We start from the raw sequence: 19,505 nt of genomic DNA, 5'->3' as shown, positions 1-19,505 counted from the left end.
CAAAAAAGAAAAAAAGTCTTTGACAGTAATCTATTAGAATAAAAAAAAGAAAACAAAAAAAAAGAAAAAGGAAGTGAAGAAGAATGAATAGAATAAAATCACTGGGTATTTTTTGCTATCCTCTGTGAGTAGCTGTCCTCCCCACCACAATTAATCAGAGGTAGCGACTACCCTATTTCTTCATTTCTTATGATTCTTACTATTTAAGCACTCATTTTCCATACCCCCACCTTTTACTTTCCTCTATTTTCCTCTCATCGTTAACTGATTCTGTTCAAGTTATAGGTAGATGATTTTTTCTTCTTCTTCTTCTTATGTGTTTGTGAATTGTTCATAAAAGAGGTTCTGGGTGTTGTAGGGTTGGTTCTCAATCCTTGATATGTTGCTGGAATCCCTTTGGATTCGCTAAAAGGAGGATTTCAAGGGTTTTCCAGAGTTTCCGACATTTGATTAAGGCGATCGGTGGATTTGAACTTGATTTCGATTGTTTCACAGTACCACCATGTATGGGTAATCGAGGATTTTAGGGAGGAGAGATTTGAGCCTCAAGGAGGAAGATAACCAGTTGGTATTTCATGGTAGTAGAATCTTCAGCAATTTCTAGGTATGTTTAGAGGGTTGTCCGCTTATTTTTTATTTTATTTTTATCTTTAATTTGTACTAAATCAAAGTAAATAGGGGAAGAGAGGAGTAGCATAGTCTATAGAAGGTGACGAGGGAAAAAGATATGGTATCTGTTAAGGGTAATGGTGGCGGATGCGACTAACTCCGAAGACCCCATATATATGGATATGGACTCCGAAGAGAGTGGAATTGTTGGTCCTAGGAATGGACTTCAAGGTTTTACATCAGACAATGCGGAAGGAAGTAATGTGGTATTTTCAAGAGACGGACCCCTTGTTAGGAAAGAGTCCAGAATGTCTACTACCTGTTGTTGCAGTACCAAGAAACTCAAATCTCGAGTTGCCATGATGGATTCCAACCCGGACAAGAAAGAGAAACCTTGGCAGGAGAAAAAGCTAAGTAGACACGACAGGATTGAATTGGGCCGCTTGTTTCAGAGTGCTGTGAGTTCCCATGATTGGGAACTTGCAGAGAGTTTGATCCTGTTAGCCGATCCACAAACTCTGAATGATGCCTTGTGCACTACACTGGATTCAATTTGGTTTTTGACCACACAACAAGAGCTCTATGGGATAACAGGCTTGATTAAGAAAATCATTGTCAACGGTGCATATGATTTTACAAGAGCTGCCCTGAGGACTTCATTTCTTGCTTCATGTGTCTCTGCTTGTCAGAACCGAACAATGAGTCTTGCAGATACAGTCACTTTAATGGCCCAAAGGTAAGAACCCCAAGTGTATCAATTTTACAAGCAGATTAAATTCCACTGTTATCAATTCTCTGTTACAAATCCCGCAGGCTCCTTTACTGGAAAACTATAGTGGATGTGAAACTTGAAACCGTGTGTTGCTATTTACCGTAATGTAATAGGAATCATATGTGAAAATTTGGGTAACCATGTTTAAAACTTGTGTTGCTATATGGTTGACTTACAAATGTCATTCCTTGGAAACTTTATTTTTCGTCTTGTTTCCTTGAAGCAAGAATATATCATGGAATTATTCATCCTGCAAAGTGCATCTTTACTCTTATCCTTGCAATGACCTGTCGTTTTGCTTAATTTCTGCATTTTGTTTTGATAGATTGCACGAGCGTCTCCAGGAATGCAATGGAGATGAGGTCTTAAAGGCAGAGGCCGGTGCTAAGGTTCAAAAGTTTACCGAATGGGCTCTGAAATGTATAGGTTTCCATTCTCGTTGTCAGGGTAATAAAGATAGAGTTAATAACAGCTCAGGTGTTGAAATTCAACTCCAGTTATCTGCATTTAAGATATTTCTAGATATTGCTGGTAACCAGCTATCTGGGAAAGACTTCACGGAGGCCTTTGATGCTGCTTGCTTTCCCCTAACTCTCTTCTCTACTTCATTCTACCCTGGCTGGGCATCTGGGATATCAGCTACTGCAATTCAAGGTCTTCTGGGTATGCTGGTAGAAGGGGGTGCAGACAATGTTAATCAGTGTTTCCTTGAAGCCTCTCGTTTTGGGAGTACAGAACTTGTGCGCATCTTATTGCAGGTGATATTAGTATTTCATCTAAACATCATGATATTTTAAGTTGCCTAAGCTTTTGGATCTTATTTATTCCTCTTGTGCTTTGATGTTACGGTTGTCATATCAGTCTTTTTGAACCCAGAAGGCTGTACAGTATATCACTATAACACACCATCGGGTGACCTTAGAGAAAAGGTTGGCATTATCATGGGCTAGTTCATGAGATTGCCAATTCCGCACAAGCTAAAAATGGCTGTATAGTATATCACTATAACACACCATTGGGTGACCTTAGAGATAAAGTTGGCATTATCATGAGCTAGTTCATGAGATTGCCAATTCCGCACAAGTGAAAAATGGAAGTAAGGGTTCACTGCAGAATCTTTTTATCTGCATGAAGCTGAATAATAGGCTTAGTCTAGATTAGCAACGGTAGGTCCTTTTGTTTGCGCAGTCTTATGACAGAAAGTCTTTATGAAACTTTGTGATCTAGACACCTTATCAACTTCTTTCCCTTAACCTCCATTATATATTGGTTACGGTCATTCCTAGTGAAATTGTTTCTTAGTGTAATATAATGAATTGTTAGACGTTTTTCTCTCTTACAGAACAAGACAGAATTAGAATGTGAAAGGGCGAGTAGAAACAAAAACTCTTTAATGAAGTTATTATATTAATGGATATGTGTGTGTGTGTGTACAATATTTTTATATCGGTTTTCAAGTAGAAACACATTTGTTGCTAGACATGACAGTCTTACAGTCTTTCTGTAATCAATGAAATATCTTATCTCATATCCACTAGTAGAACTCACTAATGCCTTGTATAGATCTTAATTATATAATAATATTAGATTCTATAATGATCATATAAATGTCTGAAATATCCTATAGTTTCTATTAAAATGCTTATAATCGTTATTGTTTACGTTGTTATATGGTTAGTTGTGCAAATGTTTTTACCTTAAAAATCTATTCCTTATTGTTTGGTTTGGCATTTCCTTGATTTTATTTAACAAGTTCCAGGTCTATTATTTTCCTTCTTTTGTGTTTCTACCAATATTTCTGTAGACCTGGACTACTGAAACATTCATCCACAAACACATTGTTTTATTGTTGCTCGCATTATGTTGAAGTGTATTTGTACTATGAACTGCATATGTATCAGCTTTTGGGAAAATTTAATAAGAAGATCTTGGTTGAAAATTTGCTTTATGACATATCATCAATGGCATCTTTTGTCTCATCTTGGTATCTGGGTTTTGTTTTGGTAGATCGCTCAACGGAACAGTTTGGATGTTGATGTTGACCTAGCATTGGGTTTTGCATCCCACTACTGCAAGATTGGTACCATGGAATGTCTTGTGGAAGAGGGTAATGCCATAGCCTTCTTGGGCCCTCTGATGAGAGCTGCAGAGAGGGGCTGTATACAGGTAGTTGAGTGGTTTGTTAAAAGAGGTTGCCGAGACATGGAGCTGTGCCTTGCTCTGACAGCTGCGACATCTAGCAGCCAAGTTGAAGTTGCTGCGTATCTCCTTCCTCATGTTCCCCAGCATGTTCTTGCAACACTAAGCATTGAGATTCTGAAGGCTGCTGGTGAACGAAGTGGTGGGTCTCTTGATGGTGTTGCATTTCTTCTCCGTTCTGACTTCTTAGGAGACCCTGCAGCTACTTATGCTGTTGCCGACAATATTGCCCGGTCCGATGAAGAGGGTGTAGCTCATGAGCTAAGGGCTTTTCTTAGAGAGCACTGGTCTGAGGAAGCTTTCTTGGATGGAAGAAGACAGGAACAAGAACATTACATGAACCTTGTGAGGATTTTAAAGTGGGGTGACTCTCCTATCTGCTTAAGAGATCTTCCAGCCCCATTGAGGACAACAATTGCTTACCTGCCACTGTATAGGGAGTGTGTCAAGGCAGGTGGCTGTTTGTTGTCTCAGAGGCTGAGAGGGCAGCTTATCGAAGCTGTGAGAACGCTTGGAGGCGGGATCCTAGAAGGGGTGAGCCAGTGCAAAGAGCTCTTAGCTTTTCTGGAGCACCATCTTCCTTCATTTTTTCTTCAGCCGCCGAACATTGTGTAGAAAGATTTGCCCCAATGTTTTGGTTTTCGCTTCTGTATTTTCCCTCACTATCTGGCATATGTAATGGATAACAACATGTTAAGCTGAGATTTGCCAATTTTCCCATTTTTCCGTATATGCAATTTAGATTACTGCACATCTACAGAACATATTCTACAATTCTAGATATCTATAATCTGAGATACAGCAACAAAGTAGTTGAAAAATGATGGTCTTGTATATCTGCCTACTATTATCTTATATATATAGCCCTTCTTGGCTGTCGACGTCCGCACTAAAAGTTTTTTGGTGCGAATTTTCATTTTTTGCACCACTTCCCGATCGAATTTTCTCAAACTTCTTTCTAGACATATTTAGATCATCTTGTGTAGATCATTTTTGCAAAATTTCAGCCAATTTGGTGATCGTTATATATATACAGGAATTCTCATGTGCGGACGTCCGCACCAAAGTTTTTGGTGCGGATTTCCATTTTTACACTACTTCCCGATCGAATTTCCTCAAACTTCCTTCTAGACATATCTAGATCATCTTGTGTAGATCATCTCTGCAAAATTTTAGCCAATTTGGTGATCGTTAAGACCCTCAAACTTGCGTTTTTCTGTTATATACCTGAACCGAACAAAATTCATTCCGTCAGATTTGTTTTTCGATTTTGAGGGCCTTAACGATCACTAAATTGGCTGAAATTTTGCAAAGATGATCTAGATATGTCTAGAAGGAAGTTTGAGAAAATTCGATTAGAAAATGGTGCAAAAATGGAAATCCGCACCAAAATTTTTGATGCGGAAAATCTGTATATATATATCACGCTACATTCGATCCGTTTGTCTGCCCCTCTTTGTTTTCTTGTGAATCTCCATCTTACAAAGGCTGCGGCCCCCAAGTTCAAACTTCAATTGGAAAGCAGCAACAGCATAATGAAACGGGCACTCATCACTTGGTGGAGCATTGTGTAAAGCACTAAAGCTGCTCGACTATCGGACCATCCATGAATAAAAATTACATACCACAAATATCCTTATTTTGTATATGGGAAAGCCCGAAATACTTTCTTTTTAAAAAATTAGTTTACATGATAATTTGAGGGTCATTTAGACATTCTTTTGTCACATAAACACAACTTGCTTGACTATGGCTTAACCAGCAGCTAAAATAACGGCCGCATTCTTATTGGGCTTGATGAACTCCAGCTGACTAGTCATGGCTAAGCATCTCAATGAAATTCTCTTTTTTTGACCAAGAAAAAAAAAGGGTTTCACATCGACAATTTAAAAAAACACAGTGAAATTTACACGTCTTAAATTATAATTCACACATTGTTACCTTTTTTTTTTCTTTAAAAAATGTCTAAACTGTCCGGACAACTTGAAACTGTCCCTATGTTAGACAACTTGAAAAGATTCAAAACATAGACAGTTTAGACATTTCTACACAAAAAAGTGGGCGCGAGCGTGTATGAATTACATTTAAGGTGTGCAAATTTCACTCCCTTTTGGTAAATCCTTCACCCATCTCAGCTTCCCGAGTGTTTGAGATATTGTCAAGACTGGATAATGTCCCCGCGCGTTGCTGCGGTTATAGATTTTTTTGATGAGAATGATCAACGGAGGCAAGATGTGATCTACAGTCATGTCTTACTAACATGGAGCTAATGGGAAATGCAGATATAACGTCTACCAAGTAATAACTCTAGAATACAAGCAGGAATTCCAGCTAAAGAGATCAGGTTGTACTGAACATTTTGGTGAGAAAAGGATTACAAAATTGTATGATGATCAAAAGAGAAAATACTAGAGAAGATGTGCATACATAATCTAAAGAAACAACATTTTTGTTTACTTACACGTATGTATAAGTCAAATCCCTGACATTAGAAGGCATGAAAGCCAAGATCATAAGCACTGCTAGAATGCCAATGGGAAGCAATAACAGCATGAAAGGCGGGGGAGGTAATGGTGGAAGTATCAAAGGAAGAATGAGCAGAGTCGCCGTGAGGCATACAAGCAAAAGCATCGACTCAAGGCTAAAGTAGCTTGCTGGAAGCAGTCTTCTGCCGCTACCTCGGCCGTGTGATAGTGATCGATGATACAAAGATGACCTTTGATGATAATGTTGATGCTCATCCCCTTGGGGTCTTGCTTTGACATCCATATCAAGGCCACTTGAACAATGGGCTTGCAAATCGATAAAGCCTTTTGAAAGTCTTATGTCTACTTCAGGAACTTCAAATTTCATTTATATCAAGTCCTTTGCAATTCAAATCACAGCAAACAAAGTATCAACTCAGACCAAAACTCAAAGTCTCTCTAATCCTGAAACAATGCCGGTTTCATACAAATCTGATAGAACACAATGCCCCACAGAGTGATTGTGTAACAATCGATCAACCCTCAAACTAGAAACGTGAACCAGATCCAAACCTCAAATCACAAGAAAACGTCACCAATTCCTAATGCAGAAACCATGAGACGCCGTCCCCGAAAAGCCAACTGGAGATAATAAAAAATTTCAATCAAAATCCAAACATCGAAAGCAAAATCATAAACTCAGATTCACGCTGCTGCACCAAATAAGCAGGGTGATCTGGAATTAATAGATTGACAAGCAAGCCTAAAATGCAACTGATGCCTTGTGCCCTGAAACAAACTTCTCGAAAAGCAAAGGACAGAAAAAGAGAATTAGGAGAAGGCAGAAGATCGAGTTGATACCTGTTGTTATTGTGTAGGGTTTGATCTTGGTAAGAGAATTTCCAAACGAGGCAGCAAGAAAGAGATGTCTCCTTTTGCATTTCTAGCCACGAAGGCTCTTTTCTGGTCAGAGTGGAAGATGTCCGAAGATTAAATTCATAAGAGGAATCTGAATGAATTTCCAAGTTCAATGAACCGCAAGTTTAATTTGAAAGGCGTGTGGGATAGAGAGAAGATGAACCAAGGCAAGGCAAGGCAAGGAAGAAGAATGAAATATGATAGCTTCTGGGTTGTTGCAGTGTATTTGTATTATCATTATTATTACCTTATTATGTTATGTGTAGAGAGAGGGAAAGAGCGAAATGAGGTTTGGTTCAGTGAATTCCTTAATCAAGTGGGGGCTCTGCTGACATGCGAGTTGCTGGTTTTGGAAAACCAGGGATGTTTCCCCTAAGGTTCTTCACCCCTGGACTCTCCCTCTCTCTCTACTCTCTAGAAAAAGCCCAACTTCGGCATCTTACCTTTTGGGACTCGTATTCCAATCTAGACAAAAGCAACCCAGTAATTTCCTTCTTTTGACCTCATTTGGGATTCGAGTCTTCATTTATTTGAGTGCTTGTATTTTCATTATTTATACTAACAATTTCTTTTTGAGAAGAATAGTCGACTTTTAATTCATAATTCTTTTGGTTAATCTTCTTACCCGAATGCCCAAGGGCCGCCAGTGGACAAGAACAACAACGGCAGTGGCCGACTCAGATAAACCATCACAATGTGGTGAGACCTAGAAACTGAGACCATTAGTGGGTGAAAACTGTTGTCTAGTGACGATAACCAGAGTGATCCGGGTCACACTTATGATCCAGATTTTCGTTAACGATGATCAATTGAGAAAACTCGCTTGAAAGAAAACCGTTACTTTATAATATAAGAAGATTTCGACAAACTGTAAATTTGTATTTAAACAAATCACAAAACTTCCCCATATACATTTACATATCGTAAATCCACCCGAGCAATTAAATCAGGGAAATGAAAATCCATAATCTCAAGAACCTCGATCAAGCCGTCTCTTCTCCGACATGTTAATATAAAATATGATCAAAACATGAAATTTTATTTTTCTGTTCTACCGGGGAAGCAGGATGCCCAAAAATAAATGAAATAATAAAAAAGAAAAGAATGGAGTGCAGGGGAAATGGGGTCAAGTGGGGAGGGCATTTCATGTGACAAGAGGGGCGCCATGGAGATGGAGATGCTTGGCAATTTGACATACGGGCATGTGGCATGTCATGTGGGCGTACATACCTTCTTCTCTCTAATTCATTGCATCTCCATCTTAATCAACTTCTAATTGCAATGCAAGCATGTATCACCTAAATTTCTTTCTACCCGTATCATTTAGCACGCCAAGTGCTAGAGGGCTTCCCATCCTTCATTTCTTCCCTCCAACAGCAAGCTAGGTACCACCCCCTTTGCCTTGATTTGAAATTCAAGTATCGGATTCCTTCACCACCTTACCGGCCTCTATCGGATTCCTTCACCACCTTACCGGCCTCTACTCCGCTCCTTGCTCATAATGAATAGCGATCTGTAAATCATCATTGTGTAAAAACTTGCATTACATTCCGCGGATTGTTATGATTCAATAATTTGTGTATAACTCGCATCTCATCCAAATTCTTTAAATCATTTCCAGATCAATCAACTCTCTCTTCAATCTTTTGATTCTTGAATTTTGTACAGAGGAAAAATTGATTCTTGTCCTGCCTAAGTGCCTAATATTTGGTCGTCTCTGATGATAACATTGACGACAATCAGTCGTCGCTAACAGTATTAAGATAAAAAAATAGCTTTGAAAATTTCCCGAGTTGTGATTCATCTCCCTTAATCATCAGATGCCGAAACATTGAGAACTAGCTAGAGAATAAAATGAGCAAAACATCTAACACTGGATAATCTATTACAACAATACAACATATAACTTTCCCTTCCAAGAATGTTTAATTGTATTTAACCCAACCTTTCTCGCAAACGGTTTAATTCACTTCCACCAGAAGTTCAAACGCATATGTAAGTATTATTTTCTTAAATACTAGGTACAGATCAACAAATAACAGACAACAGACAATAACCATTAGTTTGACAGGTGAAGCAAAAGCCGAAGCCCTCCCCCCTCTCTAGTCCTGCACATAGAAGTATATGAAATTCGTTACAGGAATAAGACTGCATTATCAATCAGATAATTAGGATGCTAGAGTATATAATTTTCGAATGCATGAGACAGTGCAGCTTAACAGAGTTTAGTTTGAAATGGATGACATCAAGAGCAGGCTTTTGCGAGATTCAATGTTAATAATCTGTCAGCAGGATTCTGATAGTTGCTAAAAGGGGCGGAGTAGATAGCAAAGGTATGTTGGAGGAGTACATTGCGACTAATGATACAGAACGATAATACATAAGGTACAAATGTTTAGTCCTTGATACACACCACTCTTATTTATCCAGGGCAAGTGCATTGCACCAACCACATTGGTGTGCCCAAAATCATGGCCCCTTCAAGTCTTCAACAGTGGTTCTATGATCTTACATGTTTGTAGATATTTGTTTCAGGATTTGGTTCAAGTAATCAATCTAGAAGAAATATTATTTGTCTTTTACAACTATGTAAAGAATGCAATGCATATACTACTTTGTAGCAGGAGAATCAAAATCCAGTATGAAGATTACATACCTCATCATCGTCATCATCACCACCGTCATCCTTGCTCTTCTTAAGGCGTGTAGTACCCCCCTCCTTGACAATGGGTAACTTCATGGCCCCAAAGGGAGTGTCAACATCAATGTGGCCTTTGATGGTATAGCCAGTACCCTTACCCCGAATCATATCCCAGAGCGCAGAGCCAAAATCCTTTGGCCTGAAGGTAATAGGAACGTCAACAAAAGTGATACCCTTCTTTTCAAGGTTGGCAGATTTGGAGAGCTCAGCGCCTCCAATGCTGACCTCAGAGAGCCAAATCTCGTAGTCTAAAGCATTGAGGCCCAAGTCAAAGTCATTCATGTTCTCGAGCTTCAAATGGAGCACAGCAACAGTTTCTTCAAAGGAGAATTTCTGAAACTTGATTTTGTCAACATCAACATCAGGTTTGTATGGGATGGGAATCTCTCCAGTTTTCTCAAGTGGGAGAGTGAGCCTGCCGAGAACAGGGACATCCACAATGAGATCAACCTTGATCTTGTAGGGAATAATGCTTCCAGGCTCGATATCACTGTAGGTGCTCTTGATGTCATCGTAAATCAAGTGAAGAGGAACTTTGACAATCTCTTCCCCATGGGCATGGATTGTTCCAGCGTCCGGGATCAATCCGGACACAAGTTTCCTTCCATCACTTTCGATCAAGTAGTTAATGTCAATGAGCGGAATGGGCACCGGATTTGGGTTCTTAATGAGCACATCCACCACAATCTCTGCCTTCTCCAGATTAATGCAAGGGATGTGAATTGCAGCCACATCCGCAGTGGGTTTACCAAATCCGATAGCTCCCTCGATCTTCTCGCCAATGTCATGAATGAAATCCTTGATCTTATCAATGAACCCGTCGCCTTCCTCTTGTTCGTGTTTCTCCTCCTTCTTAATGCCCCGATCTACTCTTTCTGCGTCATCATAGGATGCCATCGAAGAACTAGTTTAGGTCCTTGCACACCTTCAACAGATTAGCAACTCAGCTCAGCAAATGAAAAATCCATCATCTAGAAATGCAGATCTAAAACAGAAAGCTTTTGTTACGATTTCAGGGTTACAGGAGTCGAGTGAGGTTATTAGAATTCTAGCGCAACAACAGAAATGCTGGATGATTCTGGAAGTTGATGGAAAGAGTTATGCATCACATCTAGAACTAGGTTATCAAAATTAATCTTGATCAATCACAGTAACAAGTAAGAAGCGAGCCAGAGATCCAATTAAATCCAAATTTATTTATCTTGATCAATCAGAGTAACAAGTAAGAAGCGCGCCAGAGATCCAATTAAATCCAAATTTGGGATTGATTACCTGCAACCGATGGATGGAGGAGATGAGCAGCAGCAGCGAGGAGGAGTGACGCCAGCAAGCAGCTTCAACTATGAATCCAATCGCTACTTATTCAACTTCTCCTCTCCTCTCTCACCAATATTAACTTCCATATCCAGCGGAGACTAATAATTGCCATTGCTATCTACACTACTGGCCCCACCTACACACGTCTTACACGTATCGCATATCCCTTATTTTCTCCTTTTTCTTTTCCTTTCCTTTTTCAAAATACGATCTGCGTGTTGGTGCGCATGCGACACCTCATACTGACTGGATAAGTGTGTCATTAATTTGTTTGCTATCTCACTCTCAATCGACCAATAGTCTCATTTACCTGTTTTCTTGAAACTACATAATCATATATTGGTACTCTGAGGTGAGGGCACGTTCAGAGTACAGGTGACAAGTTCGACACCACCAGTCAGGGGCGCAATATCCTTAATTCAACTTGCATATCATTTTCCAAAATTCCAAGGCCATGACATTACAATAGTTAGGCTTACAAGTCACAACCATAGTAGTTATGTTAACAGGGTGCCTAACAGAATGTATTTATCTGCCATTGTTTCGTCACACTATCACCTCTTCCCCTTTTCTGATCTTGGTCTCGCAAACGTCTAAAGGTGCTCCTTCAGAATTTCTCTTAGGTAGTCTAGCTGCTCAAAACCACCTTCAAGTTCTTCCCACTTCAATAAAACAAACAAGCTATTATGTTAAAAAAACCATGCATGTAAATTTGCTAATGATGAATCAGGGACATCAAATTTTATTGGTACTAATTTGAACAACTAATGCAGTGATTGTGTCGATCTCAAATGCAGTTTTAACCTGTGCACATATGCTCAGCTCACCACAAACTCACTCAACAAGATAAACTTCTATATTGTCCATGAATGTGAGAACTCACCTCTTGATGAGACACAGACACAACTTTCCAACCAGCAGCTGTTATGTACCGGCGTTTGAGTATAGTGTGTCCCAAGGGAACCCCTGCACAAAACAAAAGGTGATCATCTGGATTCTAACCATAAGTGTAAGAGCAATTATTTGACTCGAATGAACCTAAGCAGACATACATGCAGTACTGTTATGTTCAGGATACTCACCAGTATTTCTTGAGAAATGAGTTGGGCCATCAATCTCCATAGCAATCTTCTTATCAATTACTACGCCATCCAAAGTGTACCCGTCCACAACATACTCTTTGATCCAATCAAGGCCAGTGCTAACAAGAAGATGAGCGACCTCCTTTTGAAAAGATGATGTCATTTTCTGATTAAATCTCTTTGTTTTACCCGCACGTGCTATTTTCTCCTCAAGATCTCTCTCCAAAGATAAATGAAGATGTGGGTACTCAAGCTTCAAGCACTGGTTTACTAGATGAACTTGAGAAGCAAACATGATATCCTCCCTATACTGTTCCGAAATTCTTTGCTCTTCAAATTGGCAAAGAGTTTTCCACACATCGGAAAAGAAACTGCGGTCCATTTGTCCTAGAACAACATAAGACCATGCTATGTTCCCAAGCTGATCCCTACTGAAACTGAGCACATGAGAATGTGCAATGCCATTGATTTCAAGATCTCCTATGTTGTCCACGCCATTTTCTCGGTTGAGATTTGACTGTTCTTTGTTTGGGCAGCATATAAATTGGTTTGCATCTTTGAAAACCTTATCTAAAGAGTCCAGCAAAGGTTCAGCAGACTCATGTAAAGAAGCAAAAGCCCACAAAACCTGAGCAAGTTCTTGCTCTTGGAAAGTGTGAATTATAACTGATGCCCTCTTGGATAACTCGAGAAAAAGATCAGAAGCAGAGTGCTTCATGGAAGCAAAAGCACCCGCAATATTAGCGACATTCTGTGAATTAAACTCCCCAACCTTGGTCAAGGCCACCTCTGCAACTCTATCCATTTCTGACAAGTAAAGCAGCTCACCTCCTATCTTAGACAATGCCCACGAGATATTAGAGATACCTTGAGCTGAACACTCTGGTAAGGCTGTCATTGCTATTCCTACTAGCATAGACATCTCTCTTTGACGAGCGAAAGCCAACCTACGTGTCTCTACCATCGAAACTTTCTCCATGTTCTTAGCAATTCGATGAAGAGCGGTGGCAATGTTCAAAGGAGAGAGGGGTGAGGGACTCAAACCTTTCCCCACAGCCATGATTGTCTCTGCAGTAACCTCCAATACTTCTTCAGCAGTTTGTGCTTCAACAATTGCTTTGTTCAAGTTGATTTCTTTCTTACGATCAGATGGCCCTGAGAATTGGGAAAGCCTCTGAACAAAATCTTCCATGGTCTTCTCCTTTTTCTCTTCAAACATCCCACCTCCCAGCATGCTCACAGTTCTTCCTAAATCGGTAGAACCGTCTAATGCATCTATATCTTGTGTATCAAAGTCTTCATCTGAATCAAAATCTTGTAGCAGTTGCTTGCTTTTCTTACTCATTTTCTCTTTGGGGGTCAGTTTCTTCTTGTTCTTTTTCTTTTTCCGCTTTTTGGTAATCATATCTTCCATTCTGTGAGACCAGCCCTTGGCTTGAATCGATTTTAGAGCAGTCTTTCTTGCCCTCAAACACCAATCCATGCCTTCAGTTTCTTGAAGCAGCTTGGATGTAGGTTGGTTTTTCTTCTTGTTGTCAAGCTCTCCAAGAAACTCCAATTCCCAATCCATAGTACCTTTGGCTTCTTCTTCTTCTCCTCCGTGAGCATCAACACTGGCTGAGCTAATGGCATTGAGGCAATTTCTTCTTGGAAAAACCAGCTCAAGTTTCTGGGTGAGGAGCCCAGTCTTCGTGGTGGGAAGCTTGAGAGGAATTTCGGGTTTCAAACGAATTTGATAAGAGAAGGCATTAAGTAATCCTTGCATGTTTACCTAACAAGTTTGAAAGAGTATTCTAAGCGACTTGAAACATTGCTAACTATTATACAAAAGCAAACAGAAGATAACCCAGAACTAAAGAGAAGCCACAACCGCCATAAACAAGTCTGCAATCCTTCTGGAAATAAATTAAAAATTAAAAAGAAAATCACATGAGGCAAGCAGGAAGCTCACCAATTCCGGAAGGAATTGAATTGAATTTATTTTCTGGGAAGAGACTGGTACCTTGTGCTGCTCCTGCTACTTCATCTCCTTCATTTCTGCTGCTACTGCTACTTCTACTTCGGCTCCTTCATTTTTGGTTGGGAGGATAACAGATTTGCACCCACGCGTTCGTGACTATCCGGCCCACAATTGAGCGGCCCAGACTGAAATGCATCGTGTTGATTAAAAATGCAGGTGACTAATAATGCTAGGTGAATCTCATTTTCGGATCCCACTATAGCCTACCTATGCCTAAGTTGATGTTACACATTTAAGTCATTTGATGAAACAATTTGATTGGTGGTGTAGATGTCACATAAACACGTAAGGTGGACTCTGGCCTTTAGGTGGTTCACGTAGCATTGTTTGTAAGATAATGAATACGGATTAGAAAAAAGAAAGAAAGAGAGAACATACAAAAATATAATTCCTTTGAATTGTTTCAATCTTGGATTGTGCTATCTGGTTATCGCAACAAAGAATGGCAATGATGTATATGAATGAAGCAAAGATGTACAAGTTTTATTTCATCTCACTATTGTCTATTGGCAAAAGAGAGAATGGGAAACTGTTTTAGAATTCTCATATAACGGTGCCATCCGGGATTACAGCACTTCGAAGAACGACTACTATTCCCTCACGAATGACATAGCCATCAGCTTCTCTGTCCCCTTCCTGGGCATTGTCTTTGTTAATGATCTGCACAAAACCATAGTCATCAAAAGCCTTAAGTTAGCCTGCTGAGTTATGAAGAGTTGGTATATATGCAAATCAATAATCCTACATTGGCTGGCTTCTGTACAGACATATACATCTATGGATGAAGCAGAGGTTCAATTAACTGAATGATAATATGTAGTGCTACTGATGATTGTTCTACATATAAACACATAAAATGAACACTTTACATGTTATAATTCTTTGGTAAATAGTTATTTGATTTACTTCTTTCAACTTGCAGATGAAGTCACAACTTATCTGAGGGTACATAATGCGCCTCAACTTATTTGCGAGAACACCATATACTTGTTACTTAGACAATGCAAAGTGTTATTAGCATATAAGATTCATACCACTACATTTTTGCCAATCCTTGCATTCTTGTCTACAATAGCCTTCCTTATTCGAGTATCTTCACCAATTCCGATGGGAATGTCTGTAACTTTACTGTTTTCACTATCTTCTGCCTTTGGCTGTGAATAGATGACCATTGTAGATATAACAGAAGCAACAACATGACTAGAGGATTTTGATGTTAAAATATGCATGTATTAATAAGATTGCCACACAAATAACCAGCGAAAATAATGTAGGCAATGATTTTGATTTGAAGTGTAAAAAAGAAAAGTGGAATGACTGCAGAGCACTTATTAAGAACGATATTTTGATTTCAAGTACAATATATGCAGAGATAGAGCTCTTACTTGATAGAAAGATGAACCCATGATCACTGAATCCTCAACTATTGCCCCAATTCCAATTGTTGACCTCATACCAATTACTGTACCTTTGATCCTGCAACCCTACTCTTGTGCAAGTCCAAAAGTATGTTCCGGAAACATGCAAGACCAAGTTCAGTCTAATCGCAGACTATATTCATCATAAAATAAAAAACAAGAATCCATCATACTATGTATTAGTTGTATCAATGCTTGTGCTTACATTGAGAATGCAACCATCTCCAACTACACTATTTGTTATGACAGAATCAGTTATAAGAGTTGGAGGCAGACAATGACGCAAAGTGTGGATTGGACTTTCTCTATCATAGAAGCTGGTATGAAATCAAAGTTGAAGTCTGTGTTAGTTTAAAAAGGATCCGAACCTAACATAAAGAAAACACTAGGATATTCAGCCTTTTCCCCTATGAAAGTTACCGACTTATATCCCACGTCTGTACTCTTTGTAGTTTGCATATTTGCTTCGTAGAATGCTCCAATATTCCTCATGTCCTCCCAGTATCCATCAAATGCATAAGCTTGAACCTGACCTCAAAAGAAAGAAAAGAATATTTAGTGCAAGTAACGTTAACACTGAAGCAGCAAAGGCTACAGAGAACTATTTTATTTGCATATATCACAGGATATACAGCCTGTATGTTTATAATAGGCAAGACCTTCATTCCAAGAGATACGGCACCTGGAATCACTTCACTCCTAATGTCATTTGCCTCAGGAAAATGTTCTTCTAGGAGCCTTTTCAATGTATCTATGTTGATGAGATAGATTCCCATACTTGTGATGCTACTTGGAGCAGTATTGTTGGATTTCCTTGAGCCTTTCGCCTGAAGTTTCAGATTATAAAGGTTCCTCATGCAGAATACAATAAAAGGAACTATTTGTGGAAAGAAGTGTGATGAATATTACTCACTGAATGAATATCGATTGGCCCTCTCTCCAACTTCAATCTGAATTCCAGAACTTGATTCTCAGAATTCACATCTAAAAAGCCAAAGCCGGGATCATGAATTCTCCTAGCAACTGATGCTGCAATAGTAATGTCTGCCTTATTGTTTCGATGGGCCTTAATCAGTTCCTGGTAGTCCATTTTGTAGAGATGGTAACCAGGAAGGACCAAAAACTCAGACATTGGATACTCTTCCAGCAGCCACAGGCATCTTCTAACAGCATCAGCAGTTCCCTAAGATCAAGGTATTAGAAGTTTTAGGAAAGAAGAGTTAAATGTATCTATATAGGTAATACAAAAAACTCGACTAGCAGACCTGAAACCACCCTTTATTATCAGGGCCTTGATATGCTGCAATTACTTCAACAAACCCCTCGTTTCCAAAACCAAGTCCAGAATAAGCCCTGGAAACGTGGGAATTGAGAGAAGTCGAGTTAAATTGTGTTAGAGCATATATCCTGTGTATATTACTGCTAATGCAGTTGCTCACAACTGCATCAATCAGTCTGTAACGCGCTGCGATTGGTATGGCTGCTTCTGATCTTCTCTTTGTCAATGGATGAAGTTGTGATTCTGGCCCATCCCCAAACACAATAGCTGCCACACTCTGGTATGAATAAATTAATATTGTACAAATGTAATGTAATTTGGAGATGCCTTATCACAAACCATGTCAAAAAAAGGAAATGTTGCATTAGTGTGGATACAATACATCCCTTCTTATACAAGCAATAGAGAGGTCTTATCAATGCCATTGTATAATTATCAGAAACGATGTTGATACAATGTATTATGATAATTGAAAAGGATTAGTGAGAGCAGGCAGTTAAACTTAACCTCAGTCTTATGTAGGATTTTCAGGATATAAGCAGGAAGTTAAACCTGATTAACCGGAGGAAACAACATAGAGGGAGATTGAGTTTGCTGTGAACTGGATATCAACGAGCTCGGAGGAACACTAGAATGAATATTCAGTGAATGTTTTTCGTGATTATAGTAGTCTGATCCAACGATAACCAAACGCTTTGTTTGAGTAGTGCTACTAACAAGGGAGGGAAGACAACCCTGCAAGATAACCATGACAATGTAGAAGAACAAGTTGCCAGTGTAATGTATATCTTGATCTTTCAAGGCATATATTGCTTCCCTTCCTCCCAACTGAACTAAGATTAAATAGATAGAACGAGTAGGGAATATTTTGTTTTCTTCCACCTCATGACTAGGGAGGAAATCTTCCTTCATGGCCAGAGGTTAGAACCTAGAGGCAAGAAAGAGGCAAGCATTTGGTTTCTCAGCATATCATTTTTCTAATGAAGATGTCACTAAACACATGACGGATGCCTTATATCAATCTTTTCTGCTATGTATGTATAACTTTGATTCTAAGCTTCTTATGCCTTTTGTAGGTTATTTATTGTTTTCGATTGTGCTGAAAGTGATTCATGGTTAACAGATGCACAAAGAGACTACTGCAGCGACAGCTTGTTCTACATCAAAATGCCAACTGCAAATGACCTTTTTCCCCTAACACCCTTCTGCATTATATGCTATTGGGAGAAAGATTGCATGAAATGATTACGAGTAAACTCTGTTTTTGTAACTTATTTGTATCCAAGAAAACCCCTACAAAAAAGGCAAAAAGAGTGCTGTATTTCAAAGTCTGTCGGTAGGGGAGGGAGTAGAAACTGAGGGCACATTTGTCACTCAACTTGAAGCGTTATGGCGACTATTAGGATTTTGGAATGAGTGGGGTTGAAGGTAGGCATTGGCTCAGCTTTTATGCATACTCCTGAGGTAGAACATAATGTTTTTAAAAGTTTACAACCCTGTTTGTAGGAACCAAACGTATTGATTTGGACTTCACACGTGATTAGATACACAATGATACACATCCAAGCAAAGTGAGATCTTTGAAACATATTGGAGGAACACTAATTTGGATTTTATTCTTCATATTTTGTGTGGAGGGAATGTAAAAGTGACAGAATTTGGTCGAGCTTATCAGTCCGCTCTTCCCATCCCTCTCAAAGCAACACTGCAAGTCTGCATCATTTCTTGGATTGAAACCGTCAACCAGTGGCTCCTCACCAAAAAGCATTGATATTGTAAGCATACAAGTTAAATCTGTCGGACTGTTAAACATCTTATGTAAAAGCCACTCCCTAAATATGAAAAGTTCGGGTGCAATTGTGCAAATGTACACAAACAAAAATAAACTAGTCTGCCACCAATACTGTTCAAGTAGCTATGACATCCAATGGGTGAAATCGAAACACAAAAACTAATGTGTGAAGCAAGAGAGACTTTATTCAAAACTCTTTATACTCACTTTTTGTTTCTCTTCAGCTTCAGCATTAAGATTCATCTGGCAGGGCTTTAGAAAATAAACAAAGTTTGGGACAGTATGGCTCTAGCAGCAGTTCAAGAAAGGAACAACACCAAGCACATTCATTACAGAAAATGCTGGTCGAGTAAAACATTCCCTGCCTCTCTCCTCGAGAGTAACAATACACTACTTCAATTGGTGTACAAACAAAGACGCCATCTCAATCTGCAGTACAAGTCAAAGTGATGTACCAATTATCACATATAAAATGAAATTACACTTGGAATGACTCAAGTAATTGTGTATAAAAGAAACAACAGATTCTTGTCTCAGCATGGTACCTACTCAATACCCTTTTGTTTCACATAAAATTTCAGAAAGCCAGAATATTAATGTCTTATCCAAGGGTTCTAACTATGAGTGTTTATTGTTCTTTTATACGAAAACATGTACATTATTTCAATCAACTCTAAATGTAATACTTTTATTTTACTCCTTCACATCACCTATATATGTGTGTGTATATATATATAGGATTTTTCTCAGCTGCGGACGTCCGCACCGTTTTACGGTGCGGATTTTCCTCCGTTCGCCCCCGTACAGCGCCGGCGAGGGTGCGCCTCCACCCCAGCAGCTTCCCCGACCACTTTCCATCCCGGCGAGTCCGCCGAATTCCAGTTTTCCGGCCAGATTGACTTTGTTTGAAGTTTTGGGTGATCTGGCCGGAAA

At 39.3% G+C, this 19,505-nt stretch overlaps 5 protein-coding genes across 8 annotated transcripts in view; 1 reads left to right on the top strand and 4 right to left on the bottom strand.

The window, feature by feature from the left end:
• The first annotated feature begins 114 nt into the window (after positions 1 to 114).
• Positions 115 to 4,195, top strand: LOC101297382 (F-box/ankyrin repeat protein SKIP35-like). The gene is made up of 5 exons (XM_004288691.1): positions 115 to 160; positions 359 to 604; positions 679 to 1,345; positions 1,707 to 2,139; positions 3,389 to 4,195. The coding sequence occupies exons 3-5, from the start codon at positions 747 to 749 to the stop codon at positions 4,193 to 4,195; spliced, it is 1,839 nt and encodes a 612-aa protein (XP_004288739.1). The 5' UTR covers positions 115 to 160; positions 359 to 604; positions 679 to 746.
• Positions 4,196 to 8,777: 4,582 nt separating this feature from the next.
• On the bottom strand, positions 8,778 to 11,052 carry LOC101306848. Of its 3 annotated transcripts, XM_004287145.1 has the most exons (3): positions 10,937 to 11,052; positions 9,620 to 10,589; positions 8,778 to 9,071 (listed from the first exon to the last, which is right to left on the bottom strand). In XM_004287145.1, exons 2-3 carry the CDS (start codon positions 10,559 to 10,561, stop codon positions 9,066 to 9,068), a joined length of 948 nt encoding a protein of 315 aa, XP_004287193.1. In that variant the 5' UTR covers positions 10,562 to 10,589; positions 10,937 to 11,052; the 3' UTR covers positions 8,778 to 9,065. The 3 variants fall into 3 exon arrangements, with proteins under 3 accessions (XP_004287193.1, XP_004287191.1, XP_004287192.1); XM_004287143.1 differs by having other exon boundaries at positions 8,807 to 10,589; XM_004287144.1 differs by having other exon boundaries at positions 8,807 to 10,649; positions 10,937 to 11,004.
• Positions 11,053 to 11,383: 331 nt separating this feature from the next.
• LOC101306368 lies at positions 11,384 to 14,242 on the bottom strand. Of its 2 annotated transcripts, XM_004287141.1 has the most exons (4): positions 14,015 to 14,242; positions 12,064 to 13,834; positions 11,865 to 11,947; positions 11,384 to 11,643 (listed from the first exon to the last, which is right to left on the bottom strand). In XM_004287141.1, exons 2-4 carry the CDS (start codon positions 13,826 to 13,828, stop codon positions 11,575 to 11,577), a joined length of 1,917 nt encoding a protein of 638 aa, XP_004287189.1. In that variant the 5' UTR covers positions 13,829 to 13,834; positions 14,015 to 14,242; the 3' UTR covers positions 11,384 to 11,574. The 2 variants fall into 2 exon arrangements, with proteins under 2 accessions (XP_004287189.1, XP_004287190.1); XM_004287142.1 differs by lacking the exon at positions 11,384 to 11,643 and having other exon boundaries at positions 11,806 to 13,834; positions 14,066 to 14,225.
• A 384-nt stretch (positions 14,243 to 14,626) lies between these two features.
• On the bottom strand, positions 14,627 to 18,815 carry LOC101297090 (glucose-1-phosphate adenylyltransferase small subunit, chloroplastic-like). The gene is made up of 10 exons (XM_004288690.1): positions 18,780 to 18,815; positions 17,333 to 17,515; positions 16,767 to 17,057; positions 16,438 to 16,684; positions 16,161 to 16,330; positions 15,926 to 16,029; positions 15,707 to 15,818; positions 15,469 to 15,567; positions 15,118 to 15,231; positions 14,627 to 14,743 (listed from the first exon to the last, which is right to left on the bottom strand). The coding sequence occupies exons 1-10, from the start codon at positions 18,813 to 18,815 to the stop codon at positions 14,627 to 14,629; spliced, it is 1,473 nt and encodes a 490-aa protein (XP_004288738.1).
• Positions 18,463 to 19,505, bottom strand: part of LOC101306078 (6,7-dimethyl-8-ribityllumazine synthase, chloroplastic-like) — a 4,318-nt gene continuing 3,275 nt past the window's right edge. The window contains exon 8 of the mRNA XM_004287140.1: positions 18,463 to 19,001. Within this exon, the coding sequence (XP_004287188.1) occupies positions 18,963 to 19,001 (39 nt within the window). The 3' untranslated portion in view covers positions 18,463 to 18,962. The remainder of the gene's footprint in view (positions 19,002 to 19,505) is intronic.

The sequence above is a fragment of the Fragaria vesca genome, linkage group LG1, assembly GCF_000184155.1.
Source record: "Fragaria vesca subsp. vesca linkage group LG1, FraVesHawaii_1.0, whole genome shotgun sequence".
NCBI lineage: Eukaryota > Viridiplantae > Streptophyta > Magnoliopsida > Rosales > Rosaceae > Fragaria > Fragaria vesca.
The sequence above is the reverse complement of the archived record's forward strand: the minus strand, read 5'-3'. Positions and strand labels throughout refer to the sequence as shown.

What these genes read in the sequence shown, in the direction of transcription:
- LOC101297382 (XM_004288691.1), top strand. Translation starts at nt 747, where the DNA reads ATGGTGGCGGATGCGACTAACTCCGAAGACCCCATATATATGGATATG. An exon ending in GTCACTTTAATGGCCCAAAG is followed by an intron (nt 1,346 to 1,706) that starts GTAAGAACCCCA and finishes TTGTTTTGATAG; the next exon opens with ATTGCACGAGCGTCTCCAGG. An exon ending in TTGTGCGCATCTTATTGCAG is followed by an intron (nt 2,140 to 3,388) that starts GTGATATTAGTA and finishes TTGTTTTGGTAG; the next exon opens with ATCGCTCAACGGAACAGTTT.
- LOC101306848 (XM_004287143.1), bottom strand. Translation starts at nt 10,561, where the DNA reads ATGGCATCCTATGATGACGCAGAAAGAGTAGATCGGGGCATTAAGAAG.
- LOC101306368 (XM_004287141.1), bottom strand. Translation starts at nt 13,828, where the DNA reads ATGCAAGGATTACTTAATGCCTTCTCTTATCAAATTCGTTTGAAACCC. An exon ending in TCATTTCTCAAGAAATACTG is followed by an intron (nt 11,948 to 12,063) that starts GTGAGTATCCTG and finishes TGTTTTGTGCAG; the next exon opens with GGGTTCCCTTGGGACACACT. An exon ending in TGTCTGTGTCTCATCAAGAG is followed by an intron (nt 11,644 to 11,864) that starts GTGAGTTCTCAC and finishes GTTTTATTGAAG; the next exon opens with TGGGAAGAACTTGAAGGTGG.
- LOC101297090 (XM_004288690.1), bottom strand. Translation starts at nt 18,815, where the DNA reads ATGAATCTTAATGCTGAAGCTGAAGAGAAACAAAAA. An exon ending in AAGCTGAAGAGAAACAAAAA is followed by an intron (nt 17,516 to 18,779) that starts GTGAGTATAAAG and finishes GTTATCTTGCAG; the next exon opens with GGTTGTCTTCCCTCCCTTGT. An exon ending in GGATTGGCAAAAATGTAGTG is followed by an intron (nt 14,744 to 15,117) that starts GTATGAATCTTA and finishes GGTTTTGTGCAG; the next exon opens with ATCATTAACAAAGACAATGC.